Source organism: Macaca fascicularis, chromosome 19, assembly GCF_037993035.2.
Source record: "Macaca fascicularis isolate 582-1 chromosome 19, T2T-MFA8v1.1".
NCBI lineage: Eukaryota > Metazoa > Chordata > Mammalia > Primates > Cercopithecidae > Macaca > Macaca fascicularis.
Window position 1 is genome coordinate 61114659 of NC_088393.1, and position 27558 is coordinate 61142216.

The window sequence follows — 27558 nt, forward strand, 5'->3', positions numbered from 1 at the left end:
AAACCCGGAAGCGGATCGCGTGGAGTGACGGTCCCACCGCAGCGGTGAGTTTTGCTCTGTGTTAAGTCTGCGTGTCGTAGGTCCCCGGCGCTTCTGTACCTGGGCCCTGGGGTCCCCATAGACCTGGAAATTCTCACCCGTCTTCATTCACCCACAGCAAATTTAGACGTCCCCGTGAGAGTCCAGGCGTTGCTTCCTTTTGGGTTTAAAGTCGCCCTGAGGATGGTCCCTTCGCGGGTCTTTCTCTTACAGGGCAGTGTATACACTTCCCATCGCGTAGTTTTCCTGCTCAAAACCTTTTTCTGACTCCTCCCGACCCGCACTTTTTAAAGTCCTGACGGCAAGGCGGATTCCCGCTCTTGGCGCCTCCCAGCCTTGTCTTAAGGCGCCGTCGCCCCCCACCTCCCTCCTCGTTCCGGGCGCTTATGCTCCCCAGGTCTCCCCACCGCAGTCACCGCTTACCCTGAGCCCGTAGGGGAGGTGCCCGGGGCTGTCCTATGACACCGGGTGTTCTTGCCTGCCCAGCCCCTGGAAAATGCGCTTCTCCGGGATGCAGGCGTCTTACTGCAGAGCCCCCTGTGATTGTGTGGGCCAAAGGGATCAGGAGACTGAGAGAGAGCAGTAGAAAACCTGAGACAGAGAGAACAAGAATGAGAAAGACCGTAACAGATGGCAAAGTAGAGGATGGCTGAGGGATTGTGAAGAGAGCAAAAATGAAAAAAAAGAAAAGAAAAAAGAAAGCAGGAGGAGCAGATCCCAGGGAAAAAGAAAAGAAAACAAGAGCTAGAGCGAGAAGGGGAGAATGAGAGATATGTACAGAGTTAGGGAGGGAAGCACAGTAATGAAGACAGAGGAGCTGGGCGCAGTGGCTCATGCCTGTAATCCCAGCAGTTTAGGAGACTGAGGCAAGGGGATTGCTTGAGTACAGGAGTTCGAGGCCAGCCTGGCCAACATAGTGAGAACCCCATCTCTGCCAAAAGAAAAAAAAAATTAACCGGGCGTGATGGTGCACACCTGTAATCCCAGCTACTCTGGAGGCTGAGGCAGGAGGATTACTTGAGCCCAGGAGGTCCAGGCTTCAGTGAACTGAGATCATGCCACTGCACTCCAGCCTGGTCAACAGAGCGGGACCCTGTCTCAAAAGATTAAAAGGGGTGGGGGACTTTGGGTTCAGATGAATGGGTGAGTTCATTGGATATGATTAGTTGTGACAGGTTGACTTCTCTGTATATAATCTAATAACTTAAAACTTGTTTAAATTATACAGATGATATTGAGAATTTTAAAATTCCTATCTCTAAGGCATGTACATTCTATAAATCTTGGCATCAGAGGTCAGCTTCCACTTGGAATCCCTATTCAGCCAGAGTGTAGTAACTTAATTCAATTGTGAGACACTCTCTTCCCTTTTCCCATGGTGGGGTACGGGCAGTGAAATGGGAGAATCACTTTCTGTTATTATGTAATAGTTTTAATTTAATTAATATATATTTTGAGACAGAGTCTGGCTCTGTCCCCCAGGCTGGAGTGCAGTGGTGTGATCTCCTCTAACTGCAGCCTCGACCTCCTAGACTCAAGCAGTCCTCCTGCCTCAGCCTCCTGAGTAGCTGGGACCACAGGCATGAGCCACCAAACCCGGCTAGGTTTTGTTTTTTTTGTTTTTGTTTTTTTTGTTTTTGGCAGAAACGGGATTTCACTATGTTTCCCAGGCTGGTCTCAATTCTGGCCTCAAAGGATCATCTGGCCTTGGCCTCCCAAATTACTGGGATTACAGGTGGGATTACAGAGAGGAGCCACCGTGCCTGGCCTACGTAGTCGTTGTTTGTTTGTTTGAGATGGAATCTCACTCTTGTCCAGGATGGAGTGCAATGGCACAATCTCGGCTTACTGCAATTTCCACTTCCCAGGTTCAGACGATTCTCCTGCCTCAGCCTCCCGAGTAGCTGGGATTACAGGTATGAGCCACCACGTCCAGCAAATTTTGTGTTTTTAGTAGAGACAGGGTTTCTTCATATTGGTCATGCTGGTCTCAAACTCCCAACCTCAGATGATCCACCCACCTTGGCCCCTCAAATGCTGGGATTGCAGGCATGAGCCACCACGCCTAGCCCATAGTACGTTTTAAAAGAGCAGTGGCTCATGCCTGTAATCCCAGCACTTTGGGAGGCCGAGGCGGGTGGATCACAAGGATCACAAGGTCAGGAGTTTGAGACCAGCCTGACCAACACGGTGAAATCCCTTTGCTCCTAAAAATTTAAAAATTAGTTGGGTGTGGTGGCACGTGCCTGTAATTCCAGCTACTTAGGAGGCTGAGGCAGGAGAATCACTTGAACCTGGGAGGAGGAGGTTGCAGTGAGCCAAGATTGCGCCACTGTACTCCATCCTGGGTGAGAGTGAGACTCCATCTCAAAAAAAAAAAAAGGGCCATCAAAGCTGGGCGTGGTGGCTCATGCTTATAATCACAGCACTGTGGGAGCCAATCACCGAAGGTCAGTAGTTCACGACCATTCTGGCCAACATGGTGAAACCCCGTCTCTAGTAAAAATACTAAAAAAGTAAGCCAGACGTGGTGGCGTGCACCTGTAGTTCCAGCTGCTCAGGAGGCTGAGGCATGAGAATCAGACAGACTTGGGAGGTAGAGGTTACAGTGAATTGAAACGATACCACTGCCCTGCAGTCTGGGGGGCAGAGCGAGTCTTCATCTCAGAAAAACAAAGAAACAACAACAACAAAAAATGAAAGCAAAAGGGACATCGAAAGTGCTTTTGTTCTCATTGTGTAACATATTTTCTTTCTGGCTCCTCTTCATTTCTTTCTTTCCTTCTTTTTTTTTTTTTTTTTTTTTTTCCAGTTTTACTTTGAGATAAATCTTGATTTTAAATATTTCTTTTTTAATCCATAATCATTTCTGAAAGACGCCTTTGTGGCATCCTGTAACCAGCTCACATTATTCCTTTCTGTACCTGTATATGGTCTAGTTATTTTCCCATTGACATCTGAATTTGTTCGATTTTTTAAAAAACAATTTCAAAATAGTTTCTGTTTGAAATTAGTTGTGTCCGTTTCAGATCGAGGTCTGCATGCTTTCTAGTCTTTATTATTTATTGGAAACCTTTAACATCAAAATGGAATTTAACCAGTTAGTCTATTTTTCAGTTTTCTTTCCTTATGTCATCTGTCAAAATCTTGAGCTGTGAGCTATTAAGTGCATGTTTCCCTCAAGGCACCTCTGGTCTATGTGGACAAATGTTGAAAGCCCAGCTCCTCACTGTGGCTCCACAGCCCTGTGTCCAGGGCCTCTGCCAGTGTCCAGCCTCCTCCTCGGAGCTTGCCTCCATCTCCTGACTCCCTCTGCCCCAGGCATATTGCTTTTCTCTTTTCCCAAACACTAAAACCCTTCCTGTCTCAGGTCGCTGTCCCTGCTCTTATCCTGTGTCCCTAAATGATCACAGCCCTGTCCCTTTCTCCTCTTTCAGGTCTAGGCTGAGAGCTGTCTCCCATGCCCTCCCACCGCCATCTGAAGTTCCCTCTGCCTGTCAGTCTCTATCATGTTACTCAGATTTTATTATCTCTGCATCAGTCACATCAGAAACACTCTTCTTATTTTATTTTTTTTGAGACAGTCTCACTCCATCGTGCAGGCTATGAGTGCAGTCTCGTGACCTTCTCTCCCTGCAACCTCTATCTCCTGGGGTCAAGCAATTCTTGTGCCTCACCCTTGCAAGCAGCTGAAATTAAATGTGTGTGCCACCACACCCGGCTCATTTTTGTATTTTAATTTTAATTTAATTTAATTTAATTTTACTTTGGAGTCTTAACCTATCTCCCAGGCTGGAGTGCAGTGGCGTAACCATGGTTCACTGCAAACTCCACCTCCCAAGTTAAAGCAGTTCTCCTGCCTCAGCCTCCTGAGTAGCCCGGATTTACAGACTCCCACCAAGCCCAGCTACTTTGTGTATTTTTAGTAGAGATGGAGTTTCACCATGTTGGTCAGGCTGGTCTCAAACTCCTGACCTCAAGTGATCCACCTGCCTTGGCCTCCCAGAGTGCTAGGGTTACAGGCATGAGCCACCACGCCCGCCCCAACTTTTGTGTTTTTAGTAGAGACAGGGTTTCACCATGTTGGCCAGGCTGGTCTCAAACTCATGACCTCAGGTGATCCATCTGCCTAGGCCTCCCAGAGTGCTGGGATTACAGGCAGAGCCGCCATGCCCGCCCGGAGATACCGTTCTGCTTGGATTATTTTGAGTGTTTTGTGTCTCCCTTTGTTGGAGGATGCACATTTCCCATCTTGGCCACAGGACAACTGCAGCACCTACTAAAAAAAAAAAAAGAAAAGAAAAGAAATGAGCCAGGCATGGCAGTGTGCATCAGTAATCCCAGCTACTTGGGAGACTGAGGCAGGAGAATGGCTTGAACCCGGGAGGCAGAGGTTGCAGTGAGCGGAGATCGCGCCATTGCACTTCAGTGCAGTGACAGAGCAAGACTCCATCTCTATATAAATAAACAAATTTGCTATAATGAAAATGTGGAGCACAAATATGTTTTCCACAAAGAGGGGTCACTGGTTCCTGGGAAGGGAGTTTGAGGGTTACAGCCCTGGTCATGGCTGGAAGACTCAGGAACTGGAGGAAGGAAGAGCCATATTTATCCTCACAGGATGCCTGTGTGCTCAGCAGTGGGTAAGACGGATGGGCTGAGCTATTGCAGTGACATTTAGAAAAGTTTTTCCCTCCACCCAGCACACACCGTCACCCACCTTATACACAGTCCTTCCTTTCCCGTTGTCTTCTCTAGAATGGCAAAGTTGGTGCTTCCCCAGGTGGGTGTCTGAGGGAGGGGAGTGGTTTCTCTGCCTGTCCTTGACCCCCTCCCTCAAGTCTTCCACCTTCCTGTCCACTGGTCTATTCTGACACTCATTGCCTGCAATTCTATCAGTTTGCACCATCCCAAGACCCAACTAAGACCCGAGGATTTGAGTCTGGGAATATTTAAGCCAATGTCATTGCTAACTGAGAAGTCTTAGACCCCAGGAATTTTTCTTCATTGAGAGTCTGGGCAGTAAGGAAGCCTCTCCTCTTTCTGCAGAGTTTAGGTCAACCAGGACCCTGACACAGAGACCCCAGAGAGGACATACTAGCATCGCTCAGTCATTCTCATTCACTCACTCACTCCGTAGCTATGGAGCTCTAGTGTACGCCAGGGGACACAAATAGAGGTGCTGTCTGTGCCAGAGATCAACATGGCAAACCAGCAGACTGTAATTTCCTGCTTTCTCCAGGTTATTTTTCGTTTTTATTTATTTGAGGCGGAGTCTCACTCTGTCACCCAGGCTGAAGTGCAGTGGCACGATCTCGGCTCACGGCAACCTCCGTCCTCTGGGTTCAAGCGATTCTCATGTGTCAGTCTCCCAGGTAGCTGGGACTACAGGCATGCACCACCATGCCTGGCTAATTTTTTATTCATTTATTTTGAGACAGAGTTTTGATATTGTATCCCAGGCTGGAGTGCAGTGCCATGATCTCGGCTCACCGCAACCTCCGCCTCCCGAGTTTAAGCGGTTCTCATGCCTCAGTCTCCTGAGCAGCAGGGATTACAGGCATGTGCCACCACGCCCAGCTAATTTTTGTATTTTTGGTAGAGACAGGATATCACCATGTTGGTCAGGCTGGTGTTGAACTCCTGACCTCGTGATACACCTGCCTCAGCTTCCCAAAGTGTTGGGATTACAGGCATGAGTCACTGCACCTGGCCTCATTTTTGTATTTTTAGTAGAGATAGGGTTTCACCGTGTTGGCCAGGCTGGTTTTGAACTTCTGACCTCAAGTGATCTGTCCACTTTGGCCTCCCAATGTGCTGGGATTACAGGTGTGAGTCATCGTGCCTGGCCTCATCTCATGGCTTTAAACTTTACCCCCATGGCCCCATGGCCCCTGCAGACCTCTCCCCTGAACGCTACAGTCCTGTGTCCAGTTGACTCCTTACCTCTCTGCTCGGAGGATGAACAGGCATCTCCACCTTCACGTGTCCAAAGGTGACCTCCCAAACTTCCGTAAACGCATTCCCCCGTGCTCCTGCCCTTCTCAGATGAGGTGACCATGTGCTTCCTAGGATATCACTAAAATCTCAGCATGCTTTTAAAACGTAAAGGATAATTACATTATTTGTAAGGGTTTTAATTTGTGATATAAGGAAAAAATTACATGTTTACTCAAAATGGGTGAAGAAATTCATCATTTTAAAAATTCTTTGGAGTTGGGGGAGGAAAATGTTAGAAGACCTCGTCCCTGCCGGATCTATGCCCCCAGGACCTCTCTGACCTCATCGCTTTCCTGTGTCCTCCTCCCTCCCTCTGCTTCAGCCACACAGCCGTCTTTCCTCTTCCTGGGCTGAGGTTGCTCCTGCCTCAAGGCCTTCATGGGGGCTGTCCCTCTGCTGGAACTCGCTGGCCCCTCAGCTGCAGGTGCAAACACTCTTCCTTCCCCAGGTTTCTGTTCTGATATCACCCTCTCAGTGGGGACTTCTGTGACCCACCTCCCATTTAACACTCCAGCCGCACCCTCACCCCCTCCTCTGCTCCATATTGGCTGCTCTGCATGCTGCTTTTCGTTTTTTCACCTTCCACTGCCTGTAGCAGTTTATCGTCCCTGGTGCGGTGGGCAACAGAGGGGACCGTATGTTCTCAGGGTGAGGTGTCCTTTGTATGTGTTGTTGTGTTACAGGAAGGGGGATGTGTTGATTCTGAACAATAAACAACATATTTTTAACTTTCAGGATTGGCTTCTAAAGACTCTTGGTACATGAGGAAGAAACCCGGAAGAGGAAGAGGAAAGCAAAGGAGTCAGGGATGGCTCTTCCTCAGGTGAGATGATATTCTCGGTGGATTGTTCTGTCTCCTTCCTTTCAGAAACGCTGGGGCTTGGAGTTGGGAATCTTCTCTGAGTCTGAAGCGTCCTGCCTGACAGGTTTGCTCACCCTCACCCATGCCTTCCCTCAGTCCCTCCCATCTCACTTAGATTCCATCCCTCATGACCCAGTGACATGAACTTGGGAAGAGGCGGCCCTGGGCATGGGCCTGGGAAGGGCTCACACCAGACATGGACGGAGACGGGGTGAGGGTTCCGTGGTGTCAGTGCTGTTGGGCAGCAGAGATTGTTCAGGGGCCACATCTGGATGCACTGTCAGCTCTCTGTGGACCAGCATTAGAACAGCTGCCAATGGAGGTCACCTATTAATGTGCACAACATACATGGTAAATTCTAGAAAAGGAGACCAATAATGGGAAATCTTTTCTCCCTGATTTTATACTACATTTTTAGGTAATCAAGTGAGTTACTGTGTTTCTGACTCCAAAAATCTTACTAATTAGAATGGAAAGTTCATATACAGAAATAAAAGATACAAGGTGTTTTATTCCAACATTATTTTAAGAAAATGAAATCAACATAAATAATAGGAGATTCATTAATCCATTCGTAGCACATTAAGCTCATGGAGACTATGGTGTTACTGTGGAGAGGCTTGTGAAACAGGTGTTTTCAGTAAAAACAATTATAATTTTTCTCAAATATGGGAGCAGTACTTTTTTATCCTAGAGGATGGAGCCATATTCTCATTCCACCTATTATTATTATTATATTATTATAATATTTTAAATATACAAAGTCTTGCTCTGTTGCCCACGCTGAAGTGCAGTGGCATGAGCGTGGCCCACAGCAACCTCCACTTCCCGGGTTCAAGAGATTCTCCTGCCTCAGCCTCCCGAGTTGCTGGAATTACAGGCACGCGCCACCACACCCGGCTAATTTTGTTGCATTTTTTATTAGTGACGGGGTATCACCATGTTGGCCAGGCTAGTCTCAAACTCCTGACTTCAGGTGATCTGCCCACCTCAGCCTCCCAGAGTGCTGGGATTACAGGCACGAGCCGTGCCCAGCCCCACCAATTATTATTAAATATATATTTTTATATTTAAACATCAAATGATGTATATATTTTTCTGGTAACACTCCAAGCAAAGCTGCAGCTCAGACCCTTTGCCATAAAGCATCTCCTCTCCCTGTCACGTCCTCCACCTTCCTTCCAGCCTCACTGTGGAGCCGCTACTGCCAGTTCTGTGCCATGTGTCAGAGCAAATCTCGTACACGTGTATTTCTGCATCGTTATTAGACTTTAGAAAAAATTCCGCGGTAAATTAAAAAAAAATTATTTTTATATTTATGGTTTTACTTTAGGTTTGGGGCTACGTGTGAAGGTTTGTTACATAGGTAATCTTGTGTCATTGGGGTTTGTTGTACAGATTATTTCGTCACTCTGGTGTTAAGCCCCGTATCCAGTAGTTATTTTTTATTTATTTTTTTGAGACTGAGTTTTGCTCTTGTTGCCCAGGCTGGAGTATAATAGCATGATCTCGGCTCACTGCAACCTCTGCCTCCCAGGTTCAGGCAATTCTCCTGCCTTAGCCTCCTAAGTAGGTGAAATTACAGGTGTCTGCCACCACTCCTGGCTAGCTTTTGTATTTTTACTAGAGACAGGGTTTCACCATGTTGGCCAGGCTGGTCTTGAACTCCTGACCTCAGGTTTTCCACCCGCCTCGGCCTCCCAAAGTGCTGGGATTACAAGCATAATCCACTGCGCCCAGCCCCCAAGAGTTATTTTTTTCTGCTCCTCTTCTTCTTCCCGCCCTCCACCCTCAAGTAGACCTCAGTGTCTGTTGTTTTCTTCTTTGTGTTCCAGGAAATATTTTAGTTTCATATTTGATTCTGCTGGTTGTGAAAATTTACATGTTGTCATGTTAGTAAACATGGCTAGCTTGCTCTTTGGCATCTGCATTGGAAACTGGCTCCTTTGCGATTTTTCTCTGTATAAAGAGTGCCATAGTGGCTGCCTCTGCGCACGCCTGCATTCCTACACATATCTGAACATTCCTCCAGGTCAGGCAGGTGAAAGGTGATTGCTTCCTCTAGGATGGGGCATTTCCTGTTTTCTTAGATCCCACAAGATTCCCCCTGCCCACAACTGCCAGTGTATCCTCTTCTACCAAGATGTGATTCCTCTTAAGTTAAACAAAACTTGCTACTTTTTATATTTCTAAAATCTTTCTCTATATGCACATCCACCTACACAAGTATACACACACACACATATATACATACATATATACACACAAAAATATATATTTTTTGAACATCTTTTATTTTTTGAAAATCTGGGGGAAATGGCAGATCCTTTGTATTAACATCTAGTTTCTTGTGAGTCTGTGTAGGTTTTAATATTTTGTGGACATATATATATAAAATGTATTTTCATACTTTGAGTAATTGAGTTTTCATGTGTTTTCTTCTATTTTGAGACTGGGTCTCACTGTGTTGCCCAGGCTGGAGCACAGTGGCACGATCTTAGCTCACTGCAACTTCCACTATCAGGCTCAAGCCATCCTTCTACCTCAGGCTTCCAAGTAGCTGGAACCACAGGTGCCTGCCACCATGCCCGGCTAATTTTTTTTTTTTTTTTTTTGAGATGAAGTCTCTGTTGCCCAGGCTGGAGTGCAGTGGCGTGTTTTCGGATCATTGCAACCTCTGCCTCCCAGGATCAAGCAATTCTCCTGCCTCAGCCTCCCTGGTAGCTGGGATAACAGGCATGTGCCACTGTGCCAGGCCGGATTTTAGCTTCTGATTCTGATCTTCCACTGTGGACGTTGTCATCTCTGAAGACATCACTCATACCCTGTCTCATCTAGATCCTGAATGTCACTTGCATTGTCAATAAACATTTCTGGGCTGGGCACGGTGGATCACACCTGTAATCCTAGCACTTTGAGAGGCTGAGGCAGGCAGATCATGAAGTCAGGAGTTTGAGACCAAACTGGCCAATATGGTGAAACCCCATTTCTACTAAAAATACAAAAATTAGCTAAGAGTAGTGGTGCGCACGAGGAATCCCAGCTACTCAGGAGACTGAGGCAGGAGAATCACTTGATCCTGGGAGGTGGAGGTTGTGGTGAACTGAGATGGCACGTTTGCATTGCAGCCTGGGTAACAGAGCAAGACTCTGTCTCAAAAAGAAAAAAAAGTTTCTAACATTTCTATAAGGAGAAACCTGCATTGATTTTTATTTTATTATATATATATTTTTTCTTTTGAGATGGAGTTTCACTCTTGTTGCCCAGGCTGGAGTGCAGTGGCGCAATCTCGGCTCACCATAACCTCCACCTCCCTGCTTCAAGTGATTCTCCCTCCTCAGCCTCCCAAGTAGCTGGGATTACAGGCATGCACCACAACGCCTGGATACTTTTTGTATTTTTTCTTTTTTAGTAGTGACAGGGTTTCTCCATGTTGGTCAGGCAGGTCTTAAACTCCTGACCTCAAATGATCTGCCTGCCTCAGCCTCCGAAAATGCTGAAATTACAAGCATGAGCCACTGTGCCTGGCTCCTGTATTGATTTCTTTTGTATTATCCACAAACATCAGAAATTCATACTGAGAGGGTATTGTGACCTCTTTAAAAGGTATAATAAGGCCAGGTGTGGTGGCTCATGCCTCTAATCCCAGCACTTTGCAAGGCCGAGGCAGGTGGATCACGAGATCAGGAGTTCGAGATCAGCCTGATCAACATGATGAAACTACGTCTCTACTAAAAATACAAAAATTAGCCAGGTGTGGTGGCGCCTGCCTGTAATTCCAGCTACTCATGAGGCTGAGGCAAGAAAATTGCTTGAATCTGGGAGGCAGAGGTGGCTGTGAGCTGAGATTGTGCCACTGCACTCTGGCCTGGGCAACAGAGCAAGACTCCATCTCAGAAAAAAAAAAGAAGTATAATAAAACACAACTCAGAAGACATCATGTGGTGAAACATCCCTTACTTGGATGTCAGAACTTTCTTTACAATTAAATCCATGCTTTCCCCTCTCTCCTCTTCTCATTTTCTGTAAAGGTAAGAACTCCTCCCATAACCATTTCCTTAAAATGTGTTTTCATTCCAGGGTCTACTGACATTCAGGGATGTGGCCATAGAATTCTCCCAGGAGGAGTGGAAATGCCTGGACCCTGCTCAGAGGACTCTATACAGGGACGTGATGCTGGAGAATTATAGGAACCTGGTCTCCCTGGGTGAGGATAACTTCCCTCCAGAAGTGGGGGTGTGCCCTTGTGTATCTTTGTATTTTCTCTTTTTTTTCGATACAGCGTCTTGCTCTGTTCCCCAGGGTGGAGTGTAATGGTGTGATCAGGGCTCGCTGCAGTCTTGAATTCCTGGGCTCAAGTGATTGTCCCACCCCAGCCTCCCCCAGTAGCTGGTACAAGTGCATGCCACCATGCTGGTCTACTTTTTTAGTTTTTTTTTTGTTTTGTAGTTGTTGTTTTTGTTTTTGTTTACAGACATGGTCTTGCTGTGTTGTTGAAGTTGGTCTTGATATCCTGGGCTCAACACATCCTCCTTGGCCTCCTGAGTCGCTGGGGTTACAGGCGCCAACCCCCATACCTAATTATTGGTTTTTATTTTTTAAATTTTAGCGTATGTGTGTCCTTAGGGCCAATATGAGTCTTCTGTGGACAACACGTAGTTGGTTCCTGTTGATTGAGCCAGTCTTTGCCTTCTGAGTGCAGAGTTAAATATTTACATTTGAAGTATTCCTGATGGAGAAGACCTTACCATTGCGTTTCTGTTACATATTATCTGTATTTCTTGTAGGTTTGTTTTTATTCTTCATTTCTCGTTTATTACTTTTTGTGTTTAATTGCTTTTTTATGTAGACATGTTTGACTCCCTTCTTATTGAACTTTGTTTGTTTGTTTATGATGGAGTCTCACTCTGTCGCCAAAGCGTCACTGCTGTGTGCGATGTTGGCTCACTGCAGCTGGCTTCACTTCTCGGGCTCAAAAAATTCTTGTGCCCCAGTGGCACAAGAGTGCCACTGTAATCCCAGCACTCTGGGAGGCTGAGGTGGGCAAATCACCTGAGGTCAGGAGTTCAAAACCAGTCTGACTAGCATGGCGAAATTCCATCTCTACTAAAAATACAAAAATTACTCAGACACGATGGTGGGTGCCTGTAATCCCAGTTACTCAGGAGGCTGATGCAGGAGAGTCACTTGAACCCAGGAGGCGGAGGTTGCAGTGACCCAAGATCATGCTACTGCACTTCTGCCTGAGTGACAGAGTGAGACTCTGTCTCAAAAAAAAATTTTCATAACCTGTGAAAACTACTCTTTCTCCTCTAGAACTCTTTGTTATTTATGTTAGAATTTTGTGTATGTTGCATTTTCATTTTTTTTTTTTTTTTTTTTTTTTGGAGACGGAGTCTCACGCTGTTGCCCAGGCTGGAGTGCAGTGGCGCCATCTCGGCTCACTGCAAGCTCCGCCTCCTGGGTTCACGCCATTCTCCTGCCTCAGCCTCCCGAGTAGCTGGGACTACAGGTGCCCGCCACCGCGCCCGGCTAATTTTTTGTATTTTTAGTAGAGACGGGGTTTCACTGTGGTCTCGATCTCCTGACCTTGTGATCCGCCCGCCTCGGCCTCCCAAAGTGCTGGGATTACAGGCGTGAGCCACCGCGCCCGGCGTATGTTGCATTTTCAGTATCACATAGGTACAGTGTTTTCTCATGCTGTTTTCTTCTAAATAATAGAAAGTTGAATTATGAAGAGAAGGTACACTTATACAAGTTTCTGTATCTGTCCTTTTATTTGGTTATTTACTTATTTATTTATTTATGAGACGAAGTTTTGTTCTGTTGCCCAGGCTGGAGTGCAATGGCACAATCTCGGGTCACTGCAACCTCTGACTTCCGGGTTAAAGTGATTCTCCTGCCTCGGTTTTCTGAGTAGCTGGGATTACAGGCATGTGCCACCACGCCCGGCTAATTTTGTATTTTTAGTAGAGACAAGGTTTCTCCTTGTTGGTCAGACTGGTCTCGAACTTCCGCCCTCAGGTGGTGATCCACCTGCCTTGGCCTCCTAAAGTGCTGGGATTACAGATGTGAACCCCTGCATCCAGCCTATCTGTCTTTTTATTTACCTTTACTGGAGAACTTTATGTATATTTGTGGGTGGGAGTTACTCTTTAGACTTCTTTCATTTCTTTCTTTTTTCTTTTCTTTTTTTTTTTTTTTTTTTTTTTTTTTTTGAGACTGAGTCTCTGTCTGTTGCCTAGGCTGGAGTGCAGTGGCTCGATCTTGGCTAACTCCACCCTCTGCCTCCCAGGTTCAAGTGATTCTGTTGCCTCAGTCTCCCAAGCAGCTGGGACTACGGGCACGTGCCACCACATCTGGCGAATTTTTTTTTTTTTTTTTCTGTAGAGATGGGGTTTCACCGTGTTAGCCAGGAAGGTGCCGAAAGGATGCTGCTGATCTCCTGACCTCGTGATCCTCCTGCCTCAGCCTCCCAAAGTGCTGGGATTACAGGCATGAGCCACCGTGCCTAGCCAGCCTCAAAGTTTTTAAAACATGTTATTGTTTTCAGATTGGCTTCATGTATTGCAAGATTTACAGTACAGACGCTAAAATTCCTTTGTTTAATCAGATTTGCCAGTCTTCGGTGATGTTGATGATGAGATGCTCCTTTTCTTGTCTCAGTCATTTCAGTGTCCTCTCAGAAATAGCTTAGACTGGCCAGCCGAGGTGGCTCATGCCTCTACTCCCAGCAGTTTGGGAGGCCTAGGTGAGTGGATCGCTAGAAGTCAGGAGTTTGAGACCAGTCTGACCAACATGGTGAAACATCAACTCTACTAAATACACAGTGGGGTGACTCACACCTGTAATCCCAGCTCTTTGGGATGCTGAGATGGGTGGATCACCTGAGTTCAGGAGTTTGAGACCAGCCTGGCCAACATGGTGAAACCCCGTCTTCACTAAAAATACAAACATTTTCTGGGCATGGTGGTGGGCACCTGTTATCCCAAGTACTTGGGAGGCTGAGGCAGGAGAATCACTTGAACCCGGGAGGTGGAGGTTGCAGTGAGCTGACATTGTGCCACTGCACGCCAGCCCGGGTGACACAGTGAGACTCCGGGCTGAGGCGGGAGAATCTCTTCAGGCAGGAGAATCCTGCCACTACACTCCAGCCTGGGTGATAGAGCGTGACTTGGTCTCAAAAGCAAACAAAAAAGGAAATAGCTTAAACTGGGAGGTTTACAGCATAGACATTTATTTCTCATGAGTTTGGAAAGTGGGAAATCCAGGAGCAAGGTGCCAGCCAAATTGGTTCCTGGTGACGGCCTTCTTCGTGGTTTAGTCCAGCCACCTTCCTGCTGTGTCCTGACATAGTGGAAAGAGGAACAGGGAATGAGCTCTTTAATATCTCTTTTTATTAAATCACTAGTCCTATTCATGAGTAGTCAACACCCATGACCAAATTCTCTCAAAGGCCCCATCTGCAGGAACATCCTATTAGAGAATAAGAACTCTGAATGTGGCTTTTGTTCAATAAGAACATTCAAACCAGGGAGCCTGCATCATATTGTTTATGGTTTTATTGTGCAATTTGTTTTATACAATGTTTTCTCTGATCCCAGTTTATAAATTTTCCCAGTACACATTCTATGTTTTATATTTTGTGCATAGTGAACTAGATAACTAAGGTCAATGCATATATATAGAATTGCTGTATTGCTTGGCTGTTTCATAAATGTAGTTGTGGTATCATTGTTGCACCTTCTGACATTGTTAGTCAATTCTTTTTTTTTTTTTTTTTTGAGATGAAGTCTCACCCTCTCACCCAGGCTGGAGTGCAGTGGTGCAATCTCATCTCACTGCAACCTCTGCCTCCTGGGTTCAAACAATTCTCCTGCCTCAGCCTCCTGAGTAGCTGGGATTACAGGCTCCTGCCACCATGCCCAGCTAATTTTTTTGAATTTTTAGTAGAGTTAGGTTTTCACCATGTTGGCCAGGCTGCTGTTGAACTCCTGACCTCGTGATCCACCTGCCTTGGCCTCCCAAAGTGCTGGGATTACAGGCAAGAGCCACAGCGCCCAGCCAGTAGTCTCTTCTTACTCCTTATAATGCTGTGTATTTTTTTGATCTCATACATCAAAAGGTAGTGATCTTAATATGTATTTCAGTTCTTATGTTGTATGCTGCTGGTAAGTAGAAATTGTGGCTTTTGTTTTTTTTTGTTTGTTTGTTTTGTTTTGTTTTGTTTTTGTTTTGGGACAGAGTGGCACGATCTCGGCTAACTGCAAGTTCCACCTCCTGGGTTGACGCCATTCTCCTGCCTCAGCCTCCCGAGTAGCTGGGACTACTGGCACCCGCCACCACACCTGGCTAATTTTTTTTTTTTTTTTTGTATTTTTAGTAGAGATGGGGTTTGACATTGTTAGCTAGGATGGTCTCGATCTCCGGACCTCATGATCTGCCTGCCTCAGCCTCCCAAAGTGTTGGGATTACAGGTGTGAACCCAGCTGTGGTTTTTTTCATAACAGAGAATCGTTTAGAATTCTGCAGGCTGTATAAATGTACTTATTATTTGCTTGCGGATTTTATGTGTTACGTTACTTTACTAATTAATTTTTATGACTGTACATAAGGCTTTTTGGTACGTGTTATGCAATATAACTGACACACTCCACTCGTTAGTGTCACAAAGTGCCGCCTGGCGCTGTGGCTCACGCCTGTAAAGGAGTTTGGGAGGCTCAGGTGGGTGAATTGCTTGAGTCAAAAGTTCGAGGCCAGCCTGTCCAACATGGTGAAACCCCATCTCTACTAAAAATACAATAATTGGCCAAGCATGGTGGCGCATGCCTTTAATCTCAGGTTCTCAGGAGGCTGAGGCAGGAGAATGGCTTGAGCCCAGTAGGCAGAGGTTGCAATGAGACGAGATTGGGCCATTGCACTCCAGCCTATTGTGACAGAGTGAGACTTCATCTCCAAAATATAAAAATACAATTTTTTTAAATGTCACAACATGCCTTTTCTGCATGAATAAAAGTAATTTTATAACAGTTGTTCAGAAAAATATTGTATTAGCTTTTTTTTTTTTTTTTTTTGAGGTGGACTCTCACTTTGTCACCCAGGCTAAAGCACAGTGGTGCGATCTCAGCTCACTGCAACCTCTGCCTCTTGGACTCAAGCAATTCTTGTGCCTCAGCCTCCTGAGTAGCTGGGACTACAGGCATGGGCCACCACACCTGGCTTAATTTTGTAATGTTTTCTTATCTTCTCAGTGCTATGACTATTTGACAATACAGAATTTTCATTGATTTTGGTTATCCTTATATGAGCTTGTTGTGGATTATTTTCCGATATAGTATATTGTGTGGTCCTTTAGCATTTATTTGTATATAGTAAATATGCTGTAAATATGAAGAATATATGCTTTTCTCTTCATTGATGTGACAGTGATATGTTTTTTGCAAACTCTTACACAGTTTAGGGTCACAGTGGAAAAATACTCCTTACTTTAGGCTTATACACGTTTGTGCCCTGTCAGCGTTTTGACATGATATTGGAAATAGACTTCCGTAGAAATGATTTCAAGCACATGTAATCGCCCTTTATTTATTTAAGAATCTTACCCTTTTGTGTTCCTAAACTTTCAAGATAATGTTTGGGAAGTTTAAACTAAGTATTGCTTTTTGTGTCCTATTTACACATTTCAGTATTATATACCATCTGTACTTAAGTGGAAACCTGTTGGTGTTTATATTTTGTAGATATCTCTTCCAAATGCATGATGAAGGAGTTCTCATCAACAGCACAAGGCAATACAGAGGTGATCCACAGAGGGACAATACAAAGACATGAACGTCATCACATTGGAGATTTTTGCTTCCAGGAAATGGAGAAAGATATTCATGATTTTGAGTTTCAGTGGAAAGAAGATGAAAGAAATAGCCATGAAGCACCCATGACAAAAATCAAAGAGTTAACGAGTAGTACAAACCGACAGGATCAAACGCATGCTGGAAACAAACCTATTAAAGATCAGCTTGGATTAAGCTTTCATTCGCATCTGCCTGAACTGCATATATTTCAGCCTGAAGGGAAGATTGGTAATCAAGTTGAGAAGTCTATCAACGATGATTCCTCGGTTTCAACATCCCAAAGAATTGAGAAGTCTATCAACGATGCTTCCTCATTTTCGACAGCCCAAAGAATTTCTTGTAGGCCCAAAACCCATATATCTAATAACTGTGGGAATAATTTCCTGAATTCTTCATTACTCACACAAAAGCAGGAAGTACACATGAGAGAAAAATCTTTCCCATGTAATGAGAGTGGCAAAGCCTTTAATTATAGCTCACTCTTAAGGAAGCATCAGATAATCCCTTTAGGAGCGAAACAGTATAAATGTGATGTGTGTGGCAAGGTCTTTAATCAAAAGCGATACCTTGCATGTCATCGTAGATGTCACACTGGCGAGAAACCTTACAAGTGTAATGATTGTGGCAAGACCTTCAGTCAGGAATTAACCCTTACATGCCATCGTAGACTTCACACTGGAGAGAAACATTACAAGTGCAGTGAGTGTGGCAAGACCTTCAGTCGAAATTCAGCCCTTGTAATTCATAAGGCAGTTCATACTGGAGAGAAATCTTACAGGTGTAATGAATGTGGCAAGACCTTCAGTCAAACGTCATACCTTGTATACCATCGTAGACTTCATACTGGAGAGAAACCTTACAAATGTGAAGAATGTGACAAAGCTTTCAGTTTCAAATCAAACCTTGAAAGACATAGGAAAATTCATACTGGAGAGAAGCCGTACAAGTGTAATGAATGCAGCAGGACCTTTAGTCGGAAGTCATCCCTTACACGCCATCGTAGGCTTCATACTGGAGAGAAACCTTACAAGTGTAATGAGTGTGGCAAGACCTTCAGTCAGATGTCATCCCTTGTATACCACCGTAGACTTCATACTGGAGAGAAACCTTACAAATGTGAAGAATGTGATGAAGCTTTCAGTTTCAAATCAAACCTTGAAAGACATAAGAGAATTCATACTGGAGAGAAACCTTACAAGTGTAATGATTGTGGCAAGACCTTCAGTCAGACGTCATCCCTTGTATACCATCGTAGACTTCATACCGGACAGAAACCTTACAAATGTGAAGAATGTGATGAAGCTTTCAGTTTCAAATCAAACCTTGAAAGACATAGGATAATTCATACTGGAGAGAAACTTTACAAGTGTAATGAATGTGGCAAGACCTTTAGTCGGAAGTCATCCCTTACACGCCATCGTAGACTTCATACTGGAGAAAAACCTTACAAGTGTAATGAGTGTGGCAAAGCCTTTCGTGGGCAGTCAGCACTTATTTACCATCAAGCAATCCATGGTATAGGGAAACTTTACAAATGTAATGATTGTCACCAGGTCTTTAGTAATGCTAGAACTATTGCAAATCATTGGAGAATCCATAATGAAGAAAGATCTTACAAGTGTAATAGATGTGGCAAATTTTTCAGACATCGTTCATACCTTGCAGTTCATTGGCGAACTCATAGTGGAGAGAAACCTTACAAATGTGAAGAATGTGACGAAGCTTTTAGTTTCAAATCAAACCTTCAAAGACATAGGAGAATTCATACTGGAGAGAAACCTTACAGGTGTAATGAATGTGGCAAGACCTTTAGTCGGAAGTCATACCTTACATGCCATCGTAGACTTCATACTGGAGAGAAACCTTACAAGTGTAATGAGTGTGGTAAGACCTTCGGTCGAACTTCAGCCCTTGTAATTCATAAGGCAATTCATACTGGAGAGAAACCTTACAAGTGTAATGAGTGTGGCAAGTCCTTCAGTCAGAAGTCATCCCTTACCTGCCATCGTAGACTTCATACTGGAGAGAAACCTTACAAATGTGAAGAATGTGACAAAGTTTTCAGTCGCAAATCAAGCCTTGAAAAACACAGGAGAATTCATACTGGAGAGAAACCATACAAATGTAAGGTTTGTGACAAAGCTTTTGGGCGTGATTCACACCTGGCACAACATACTAGAATTCACACTGGAGAGAAACCTTACAAGTGTAATGAATGTGGCAAGACCTTCCGTCACAATTCAGCCCTTGTAATTCATAAGGCAATTCATAGTGGAGAGAAACCTTACAAGTGTAATGAATGTGGTAAGACCTTCCGTCACAATTCAGCCCTTGAAATTCATAAGGCAATTCACACTGGAGAGAAACCTTACAAGTGTAGTGAATGTGGCAAGGTTTTTAATCGAAAAGCAAACCTTGCACGTCATCATAGACTTCATACTGGAGAGAAACCTTACAAGTGTAATAAATGTGGTAAGGTTTTTAATCAACAAGCACACCTTGCATGTCATCATAGAATTCATACTGGAGAGAAACCTTACAAGTGTAATGAGTGTGGTAAAACCTTCCGTCACAATTCAGTCCTCGTAATTCATAAGACAATTCATACTGGAGAGAAACCTTACAAGTGTAATGAATGTGGCAAGGTTTTTAATCGAAAAGCAAAGCTTGCACGTCATCATAGAATTCATACTGGAGAGAAGCATTAGAAATGTGAAGCATGTGACAAAGTTTACAGTTGCAAATCAAGTCTCAAAAGACAGGAGAATTCATACTGGAGAGAAAGCTTACAAATGTAAGAGTTTGTGACAAGGATTTTGGGCATGATTCACAGCTGACACAACATACTAGAATTCACACTGGAGAGAAACCGTACAAGTGTAATGAGTGTGGCAAAGCTTTTGGTGGGTAGTCAACACTTACCATCAGGAAATCCATGGTGTAGGGAAACTTTACTAATGTAATGATTGTCACAAAGTCTTCAGTAACACTACAACCATTGCAAATCATTGGAGAATCCGTAATGAAGAGAGATTTTAAAAGTGTGATAAATGTGGCAAATTTTTCAGACATTGTTCATACCTTGCAGTTCATCGGCAAACTCATACAGTAGAGAAACCTTACAAATGTCATGATTGTGGCAAGGTCTTCAGTCAAGCTTCATCTTATGCAAAACAAGAATTCATACAGGAGAGAAACCTCACAAGTGTGATGATTGTGGCAAAGCCTTTCCTTCACGTTCACACCTCATTAGACATCAGAGAATCCATACGGGAGAGAGATCTTTACAAATGTCATAAGTGTGGCAAGGTCTTCAGTTCGAGGTCACTCCTTGAGGAACATCAGAAAATTCATTTTTGAGATGATTGTTCCAAATGCAGTGAGTATAGCAAACCATCATGCATTAATTGGCATTAGAGTCAATTCAGCATTGACTGGAGTTTGGGTTGACTTAACATTGAGTTCAAGCATTAATTGACATTGAAGTGTTTATGTTTAGAAGATTGGGCCAGGCAGGGTGGCTCACGCCTGTAATCCCAGCACTTTGGGAGGCCAAGGCAGATAGATCACTTGAGGTCAGCAGTTTGAGACCAGATTGGCCAACAGATGTGAGTCACTTTTCCCAGCCTGTTTTTTTGTTTCTTTAAGAAAAACTGATAGGGATTTTTGTCGGTATGTGTTGAAAATCACATTTGTTTGAATAATCATTTAACAATATTAATACTTCCAATCCATCAATATGGGTTATATGTCTATTTAGTTTTTTTGATCAATGTAGATTTCAAGGTACAAGCTTCTCACCTTAATTCAATTTATTTGTAAATATTTCTTGCTTTAAGTTTCATAGCAAATTGAAGTGTGTTCATAAGTTTCTTTTAACATTATTTATTGTTAATGTAAGGAAATTCAACTAATTTTGGGTGATGATTTTTTGTATTCTGCAAATACACTGAATGGGTTTATTAGTATCAGTAAAATCTTGGTTGAGTCTTTGTGATTTTCTTTCTTTCTTTTTTTTTTTTTTTGAGACAGTCTTGCTCTGTTACCCAGGCTGGAGTGCGTTGGCATGATCTCGGCTCACTGCAATTGCTGCCTCCCTGAGTCAAGTGAATCTCCTACCTCAACCTCATGAGTAGCTGGGACTACAGGCCCATGCCACCATGCCTGGCTAATTTTTGTATTTTTAGTAGAGATGCGGTTTCCCTATGTTGGCAAGGATGGTCTCAGTCTCCTGACCTCATGATCCACCCTCCTTGGCCTCCCAAATTGCTGAGATTACAGTCATGAGCCACCGTGCCCAGCATTTTTGTTTTGTTTTGTTTTGTTTTTTGAGAGGAAGTGTCGCTTTTGTCACCCGGACTGGAGTGCAGATCTTGGCTCACTGCAACCTCCACCTTTCAGGTTTAAGTGATTCTCCTGCCTCAGCCTACCGACTGAGATTACAGGTGCCTGCCACCATGCCCGCATAATTTTTTTGTATTTTTAGTAGAGACGGGGTTTCACCATGTTGACCTGGTTTGTCTTGAACTACTGAGACCTCAGGTGATCTACCCCCCTCAGCTTCCCAAAGTGCTGGTATTACAGGTGTGAGCCACTGCACCCAGCCAGTGATTTTCCATATAGAATATCATATCACCTACAAAGAAATAATTTTTTTTTTTTTTTGAGACAGTGTCTCACTCTGTCACCAGGCTAGAGTGCTGTGGCATGATCTTTACTCACTGCAACCTCTGCCTCCCGCATCCAAGCAATTCTGTCTCAGCCTCCTGAGTAGCTGGGACTGCAGGCAAATGTCGCCACACCTGGCTAATTTATTTACTTTTTTATTTTAGTAGAGACAGGGTTTCACCAAGTTGGCCCAAATGGTGGGCCAATATGGTGAGAACCTTGAAGAGAACTTGAAGAGAATCTCCTATGTTAGATCTCCTAACTTCATTATCCGCCTGCCTTGAACTCCCAAATTGTAGAGATTACAGGTGTGAGCCATGAGCCCGGCGCCAACAAATATAATTTTACTTTTTCTAATTTGGATGAGTTTTACTTCATTTGCTCTGTCTAGGACAGCCAGTATTTATTGAATACAAGGGATGAGAGCATTCTTGCATCATGTGAGATCCTACAGGAAAAGCATTCCATTTTCCTTTATTGGTTATTTCAGCTGTGGTCATTTCATGGATGGTCTTTACATTTTTGAGGTAAAACTCTACCTATATTGTTTAGGATTTTTACGAAGAATGAATATTGAATTTTGTGAAATGCTTTTTATCTGTCATTCTGTGCAAGTGTGTATCCCATTGATTTGAGTATGTTGAACCATCCTTGCATCCCATGAATAAGTAGCACTTGAATATTTACAATCCCTTTTTATATCCTCTTGAATACAGTTTGCTAGTATAAGGGTCTTCAAGAAGTTCATGGAAAAATACATATGAAAAATTTGTGTGTGAATTTCACACTTTTTGCACCAAAATGAACTGATATAAACTTGTTACAACATGTCTGAACAGGCTCTAGTTTGAGGTACTCAGAAGGATAAGATGTGAGTTTGAAAAGAACCTCTATCAGAGCAATACAAATTCTATTAAAATTAAGAAGAAACATCAAATTTACAATAAGACCAGACGCAGTGGCTCAGGCCTATAATCCCAGCGGTTTTAGAGGCCAAGGCAGGTGGTTCAAGACCAGCCTGGGCAACATAGGGGGACCTCCTCTCTGCTAAAAGTAAAAAAAGTCAGCCAGGTGTGGTGGTGCACCCCTGTGGTCCCAGCTACTCTGGGCGCTGAAGTGGGAGGATCACTTGAACGAGGGATTTTGAGGCTGAAGTGAGCCTGATTTCCCCACTGCACTCCAGCCTGGGTGACAGAGCTAGACCCTGTCTCAAACAAGCAAATGAGAGGCATAATTCCTCCTTTGAGAATAAAGGAAAAGATTTTCCTTCCTTTTGTGTCTTTTCTCAGGACATTTATTTAGAAAATTTGTAAATGTACTTTCTCTGTCTTCAGAAGTGGTATTTTTAAGAAACAATAAAACTTGTTTTCATCTTAGTGGTGATCCAGGGGTATCTTTCTAAAGGACTTGGGAGTTCTGTCTTTGAAATGCAAACAACAAAAAATATAGTACCTCTATCTCAGTAGTAAATTAAGTCATTCAAAATCAGGCTGGGTGTGGTGCCTCACTCACTCTGGGAGGGTGAGGCAGGTGGATCACCTGAAGTCAGGAGTTCGAGAGGAGTGTGACCAACATGGTAAAACCCCATCTCTGAGAGATACAATGGAGGTTGCAGTGAGCGGAGATTGTGCCACTGCACTCCAGCCTGGGCAATAAGAGTGAAACTCCGTCTCAAAAAAGAAAAAAGAAATCAAGTAATTCCAATTAAAAAAAAATTTTTTTTTTTTGAGGTGGAGTCTCCCTCTGTATCCCAGGCTGGAGTGTGGTGGCCTAATGTCAGCTCACTGCAACCTCCACCTCCCGGGTTCAAGTGAATCTCCTGCCTCAGCCTCCTGAGTAGCTTGGTACTACTCCAGGCGCCACCACGCCCAACTAATTTCTGTATTTCTAGAAGAGACGGCATTTGCCATGTTGGTCAGGTTGGTCTCCAACTCCAGACCTCAAGAAAGTGATCCGCCCACCTCGGCCTCCCAAAGTGCTGGGATTACAGGCATGAGCCACTGCCTCCAGCCTCTTTTTTTTTTTTTTTTTTTGAGATGAAGTTTCTCTGGTCGCCCAGGCTGAAGTGAAATGGCGCTATCTCACCTCACTGCAACTTTTGCTTCCCGGGTTCAAGCAATTACACTACCTCAGCCTAAACCTACCAAAATCAAAATGGCTAGGAGAGTGACCTCTGGTCGTCCTCACTGCTACACTCCCACCAGCTCCATTACAGTTTACAAATGCCATGGCAACATCAGGAAGCTACCCTACAAGGTCTAAAAAGGGGAAGCATGAATAATCCACCCCTTGTTTAGCAGACTTGAAGAAATAACCATAAAAATGCGCAGCTAGCAGCCCTCGGGGCCCCTCTGTCTATGGAGTAGCCATTCTTTAATTTTTTTTACTTTCTTAATAAACTTGCTTTCACATTGCACTGTGTACTCGCCCTGAATTCTTTCTTGTGCAAGATCAAAGAACCTTCTCTTGCGATCTGGATCCAGACCCTTTCCTGTAACATATTTCTTTGTCCTGGAACATTAACATATTATGTTGTCAACAAAGTTTATCTTAGAAGTATTTGATTATATAGCAGGAAAGGCTAAAAAAAGTATTTGAGGCCGGGCGTGGTGGCTCACGCCTGTAATCCCAGCACTTTGGGAGGCCGAGGTGGGCGGATCACAAGGTCAGGAGATCGAGACCATGGTGAAACCCCGTCTCTACTAAAAATAGAAAAAAAATTAGCCGGGCGCAGGGGCGGGCGCCTGTAGTCCCAGCTACTCGGGAGGCTGAGGCAGGAGAATGGCGTGAACCCAGGAGGCGGAGCTTGCAGTGAGCCGAGATTGCGCCACTGCACTCCAGCCTGGGCGACAGAGCGAGACTCCGTCTCAAAAAAAAAAAAAAAAAAAAAGTATTTGAGAATAACTCATTTATAGTGTGGCATAAAATTACACATGTAAGGGACACCTGGTTTATTTATATCCACTGTTTTAAAGTTAGTGCTTTTCTTAATCCGCCCCCCTCCGCTTTTTTTTTCAATTGAGACCAGGAAGGGAGCCCTGTGGGAGGGGGTCTTATTTTGCTGCCCATGCTGGCCTGGACCCCAAGTTCAGCGATCCTTACACCGCTGTTTCCTGAGTGACTGGGACCCCAGGCTCCCGCCCCCACGCCCGCATCCCTGTTGTGTTTAAGCAGCAGATGGTGACCTCACTCATCCCTGGCCTGCGCACTCCATCCCGCATCCCAGGCAGTGGCCCTAGGGAAGTCTGGAGCTGAGCACAGGGTGGACTGTCCCTCCCGAGTGAATGAGGAATAGAAAGGGAGTGCATTTCTACTCTGTTCTGTGGGCCGTCAGCGTAAAATTGCTCTTTCCACTGAAGCAGAGCTTTGCATTTTACATTCTAGTTTGCATCCCCGTTTCACACAATTCCAAGGCTTTTGAATTATGCTTCAGCATCCAAGGCGGGTCTCACCTCCAAAACCTGGAAAACACAGGCTGCGGAGGGAGGCGGAGCGAATTGTAGGCCCCGCCCCGCCTCCGGGATCCCTGCCCCGCAGGCCACTTATCCACTTCCGTGCCACGCCCCTTGCCCTTCGCGCCCCGCCCTGCCTCGCCCGGGCCCCGCCCACCTTATAACGGGGTTCCTCCCAGGCCTGGCTTCTGTCCTGCGCAGATTCGCACAGACATGGAAGCGGGTCGCCTCACTGAAGATCACACTGCAGCGCCTGAGTTTCGCTCTGTCTCTAGTTAAGTCGGTCCTTCGCAGGCCCCCGGCTCTGCTATACTTGGGAGGTGGGGTCCCCAGAGACCTGGAAATTCCCGCCCCCCTTCCTCCACAGAGAGCATATAGAGACTTCCCTGTGAGAGTCCGCGGGTCGCTTCCTTTTGGGTTTTCTTGTTTGTTGAGAAGGGGTCTCACTCTGCCGCCCAGGCTAGAGTGCAGTGGCCCGATCTCGGCTCGCTATGACCTCTGCCGGCGTGATCTCGGCTCCCTATGACCTCTGCTGCCCGGGTTCAAGCGATTCTCCTGCCTCAGCCTCCTGAGTAGCCAGGATTACAGGCACCTGCCACCGTGCCCGGATAATTTTTGTAGCTGTTGGTATAGACAGGGTTTCACCATCTTGGCCAGGCAGGTCTTGAACTCCTTGTCAGACCTCTGAGCCCAAGCTAAGCCATCATATCACCTGTGACCTGCACGTATACATCCAGATGGCCTGAAGCAACTGAAGAGCCACAAAAGACGTGAAAACAGCCAGTTCCTGCCTTAAGTGATGACATTACCTTGTGACATTCCTTCTCCTGGACAATGAGTCTCAGAAGCTCCCCACTGAGCACCTTGTAACCCCAGCTCTTACCTGCAAGAGAACAACCCGCCTTTAACAGTAATTTTCCGCTACCTACCCAAATCCTGTAAGACTGCCCTACCCCTACCTAGCTCCCTTTGCTGACTCCTTTTTCACACTCAGCCTGAACCCAGGTGATTAAAAAGCTTTATGGCTCACACAAAACCTGTTTGGTGGTTTCTTCACGCGGACTCGCGTGACACTCCTGGCCTCCTGATCTGTCCGCCTAGGCCTCCCAAAGTGCTGGGATTGAGGCTAAGCCACCGCACCTGGCCTCCTTTTGGGTTTAAGGTCGGTCTGAGGCTGGTCCCGTCCCGGGTCTTTCTGCCATAGGGCCGTGTAGATGCCTTCTATCACGTAGTTCCTGCTCAAAACCGTTTCCTGACCCCTCCTCCCGCGTGCACTTTTTAAAGTCCTCACCCCAGAGGTAGATTCCCGCCCTTAGTGCCTCCCAGCCTCTCCCTCGCTGGTCCCTGGAGTGCAGCCCCACAGCCCCAGTCCCCCGGAGGCCACGTGCCTTGCCTGATCCTGGGAACCTGCAGACTCCACCCCTGCCCTAGGGCGCCTTGCCTCCCACCTCCCTCCTCCTCATGCCGTGCCCTGCTGCTCCCCAGTTCAACCCCTGGAATACATGCTCTCCGGTGAGGCAGCCATCTTACTCCATCCCCTTCCAGTGAGTATGTGGGCCAAGGAGATCAGGAGAAAGAGCGAGCGAGCGACTGAGAAAGGAGCAGAAAAACTGAGACAGTTCTGCTTGGTGCGGTGGCTCACGTCTGGAATCCTAGGACTTTGGGAGACAGGCGGTAGGGTTGTTTGAGCCCAGGAGTTTGAGACCAGCCTGGGCAACATGGCGAAACCTCATCTGTTGGTAGCAAGCCCTAAGCCTATCATAAACAGGCCTTAAAGAAACTGGCCATAAACAGGATTTCTGCAGCAATGTGACATACTCATGATGGCTGTCACGCATACTGCTAAAAGTTGTGAGTTTGCTACAGCAGGGCAAGGAATACCTGGCCCCGTCTGGAGCAAAAAACTGCTCAAACCACAGACGATAGCAGGAGCGGCCTGGGCCTTGACAGCATGTTTTTGCTGCAGATAATCAGCCAGAGCCTGTTTCTCTGTTCCTGGCTGAGAATGCTTTGTTTCCCACAAGGAATGCTTTTAGCTAATGTATAATCTATAGAAGCAATGCTTATCACCGGCTTTCTGTCAATAAATGTGTGGGTCAAACTCTATTAGAGGCTCTCAGCTCTGAAGACTGTGAGACCCCTGATTTCCCACTCCACACGCTATATTTCTGTGTGTGTGTGTCTTTAATTCCTCTAGTGTCGCTGGGTTAGGGTCTCCACAACCGAGCTAGTCTTGGCACTCATCCTTACAAAAAGTTTTTTTTTTAGAAGTTACCCAGGTGTGGTGGCACACATCTATGGTCCCAGCTACTTGGGAGGCTGAGGTGGGAGGATTGCCTGAGCCCAGGAGGTTGAGGGTGAAGTGAGCTGTGCTCCCATCACTGCACTGGCACCTGGATGAGGGAGCAAGACCCTGTCTCCAAAGAAAAAGAAGAAAAAAAAAAAAAGGAAAAGGAAAAATGAAAAAGAAAAGAAAAACCCAATCTGAGATAGAAAAGAAGAATGAGGGCCTGGCGCGGTGACTGAAGCCTCCAATCTCAGCACTTTGAGAGGCCAAGGCAGGCGGATTTCCAAGTTTTGCATTTAAGTAAATTCTGTATTTAATCATATATTTGAAACTTTATTATTTACTGCTGACATCAATTTCTGTCGCATTGTAGGAGCCTCACTAGAGAGGGCACCTGTC

The 27558-nt window shown here is 45.2% G+C and overlaps 1 protein-coding gene and 1 long non-coding RNA gene across 3 annotated transcripts in view; one reads left to right on the top strand and one right to left on the bottom strand.

The window, feature by feature from the left end:
• LOC102121474 (uncharacterized) lies at positions 1–22794 on the top strand. 2 transcript variants are annotated; one of them, XM_045378501.3, is made up of 4 exons: positions 1–6463; positions 6775–6862; positions 10982–11108; positions 16642–22794. In XM_045378501.3, exons 2-4 carry the CDS (start codon positions 6848–6850, stop codon positions 19458–19460), a joined length of 2961 nt encoding a protein of 986 aa, XP_045234436.2. In that variant the 5' UTR covers positions 1–6463; positions 6775–6847; the 3' UTR covers positions 19461–22794. The 2 variants fall into 2 exon arrangements, with proteins under 2 accessions (XP_045234436.2, XP_005590250.3); XM_005590193.5 differs by having other exon boundaries at positions 1–44.
• Positions 14122–27558, bottom strand: part of LOC123570187 (uncharacterized) — a 14895-nt gene continuing 1458 nt past the window's right edge. Inside the window, exons 2-3 of the long non-coding RNA XR_006694195.2 lie at positions 25682–25755; positions 14122–14248 (exon numbers count right to left, since the gene is read on the bottom strand). This is a non-coding gene — a long non-coding RNA (uncharacterized lncRNA). The remainder of the gene's footprint in view (positions 14249–25681; positions 25756–27558) is intronic.

What these genes read in the sequence shown, in the direction of transcription:
- LOC102121474 (XM_045378501.3), top strand. An exon ending in TAGGAACCTGGTCTCCCTGG is followed by an intron (nt 11,109 to 16,641) that starts GTGAGGATAACT and finishes TATATTTTGTAG; the next exon opens with ATATCTCTTCCAAATGCATG.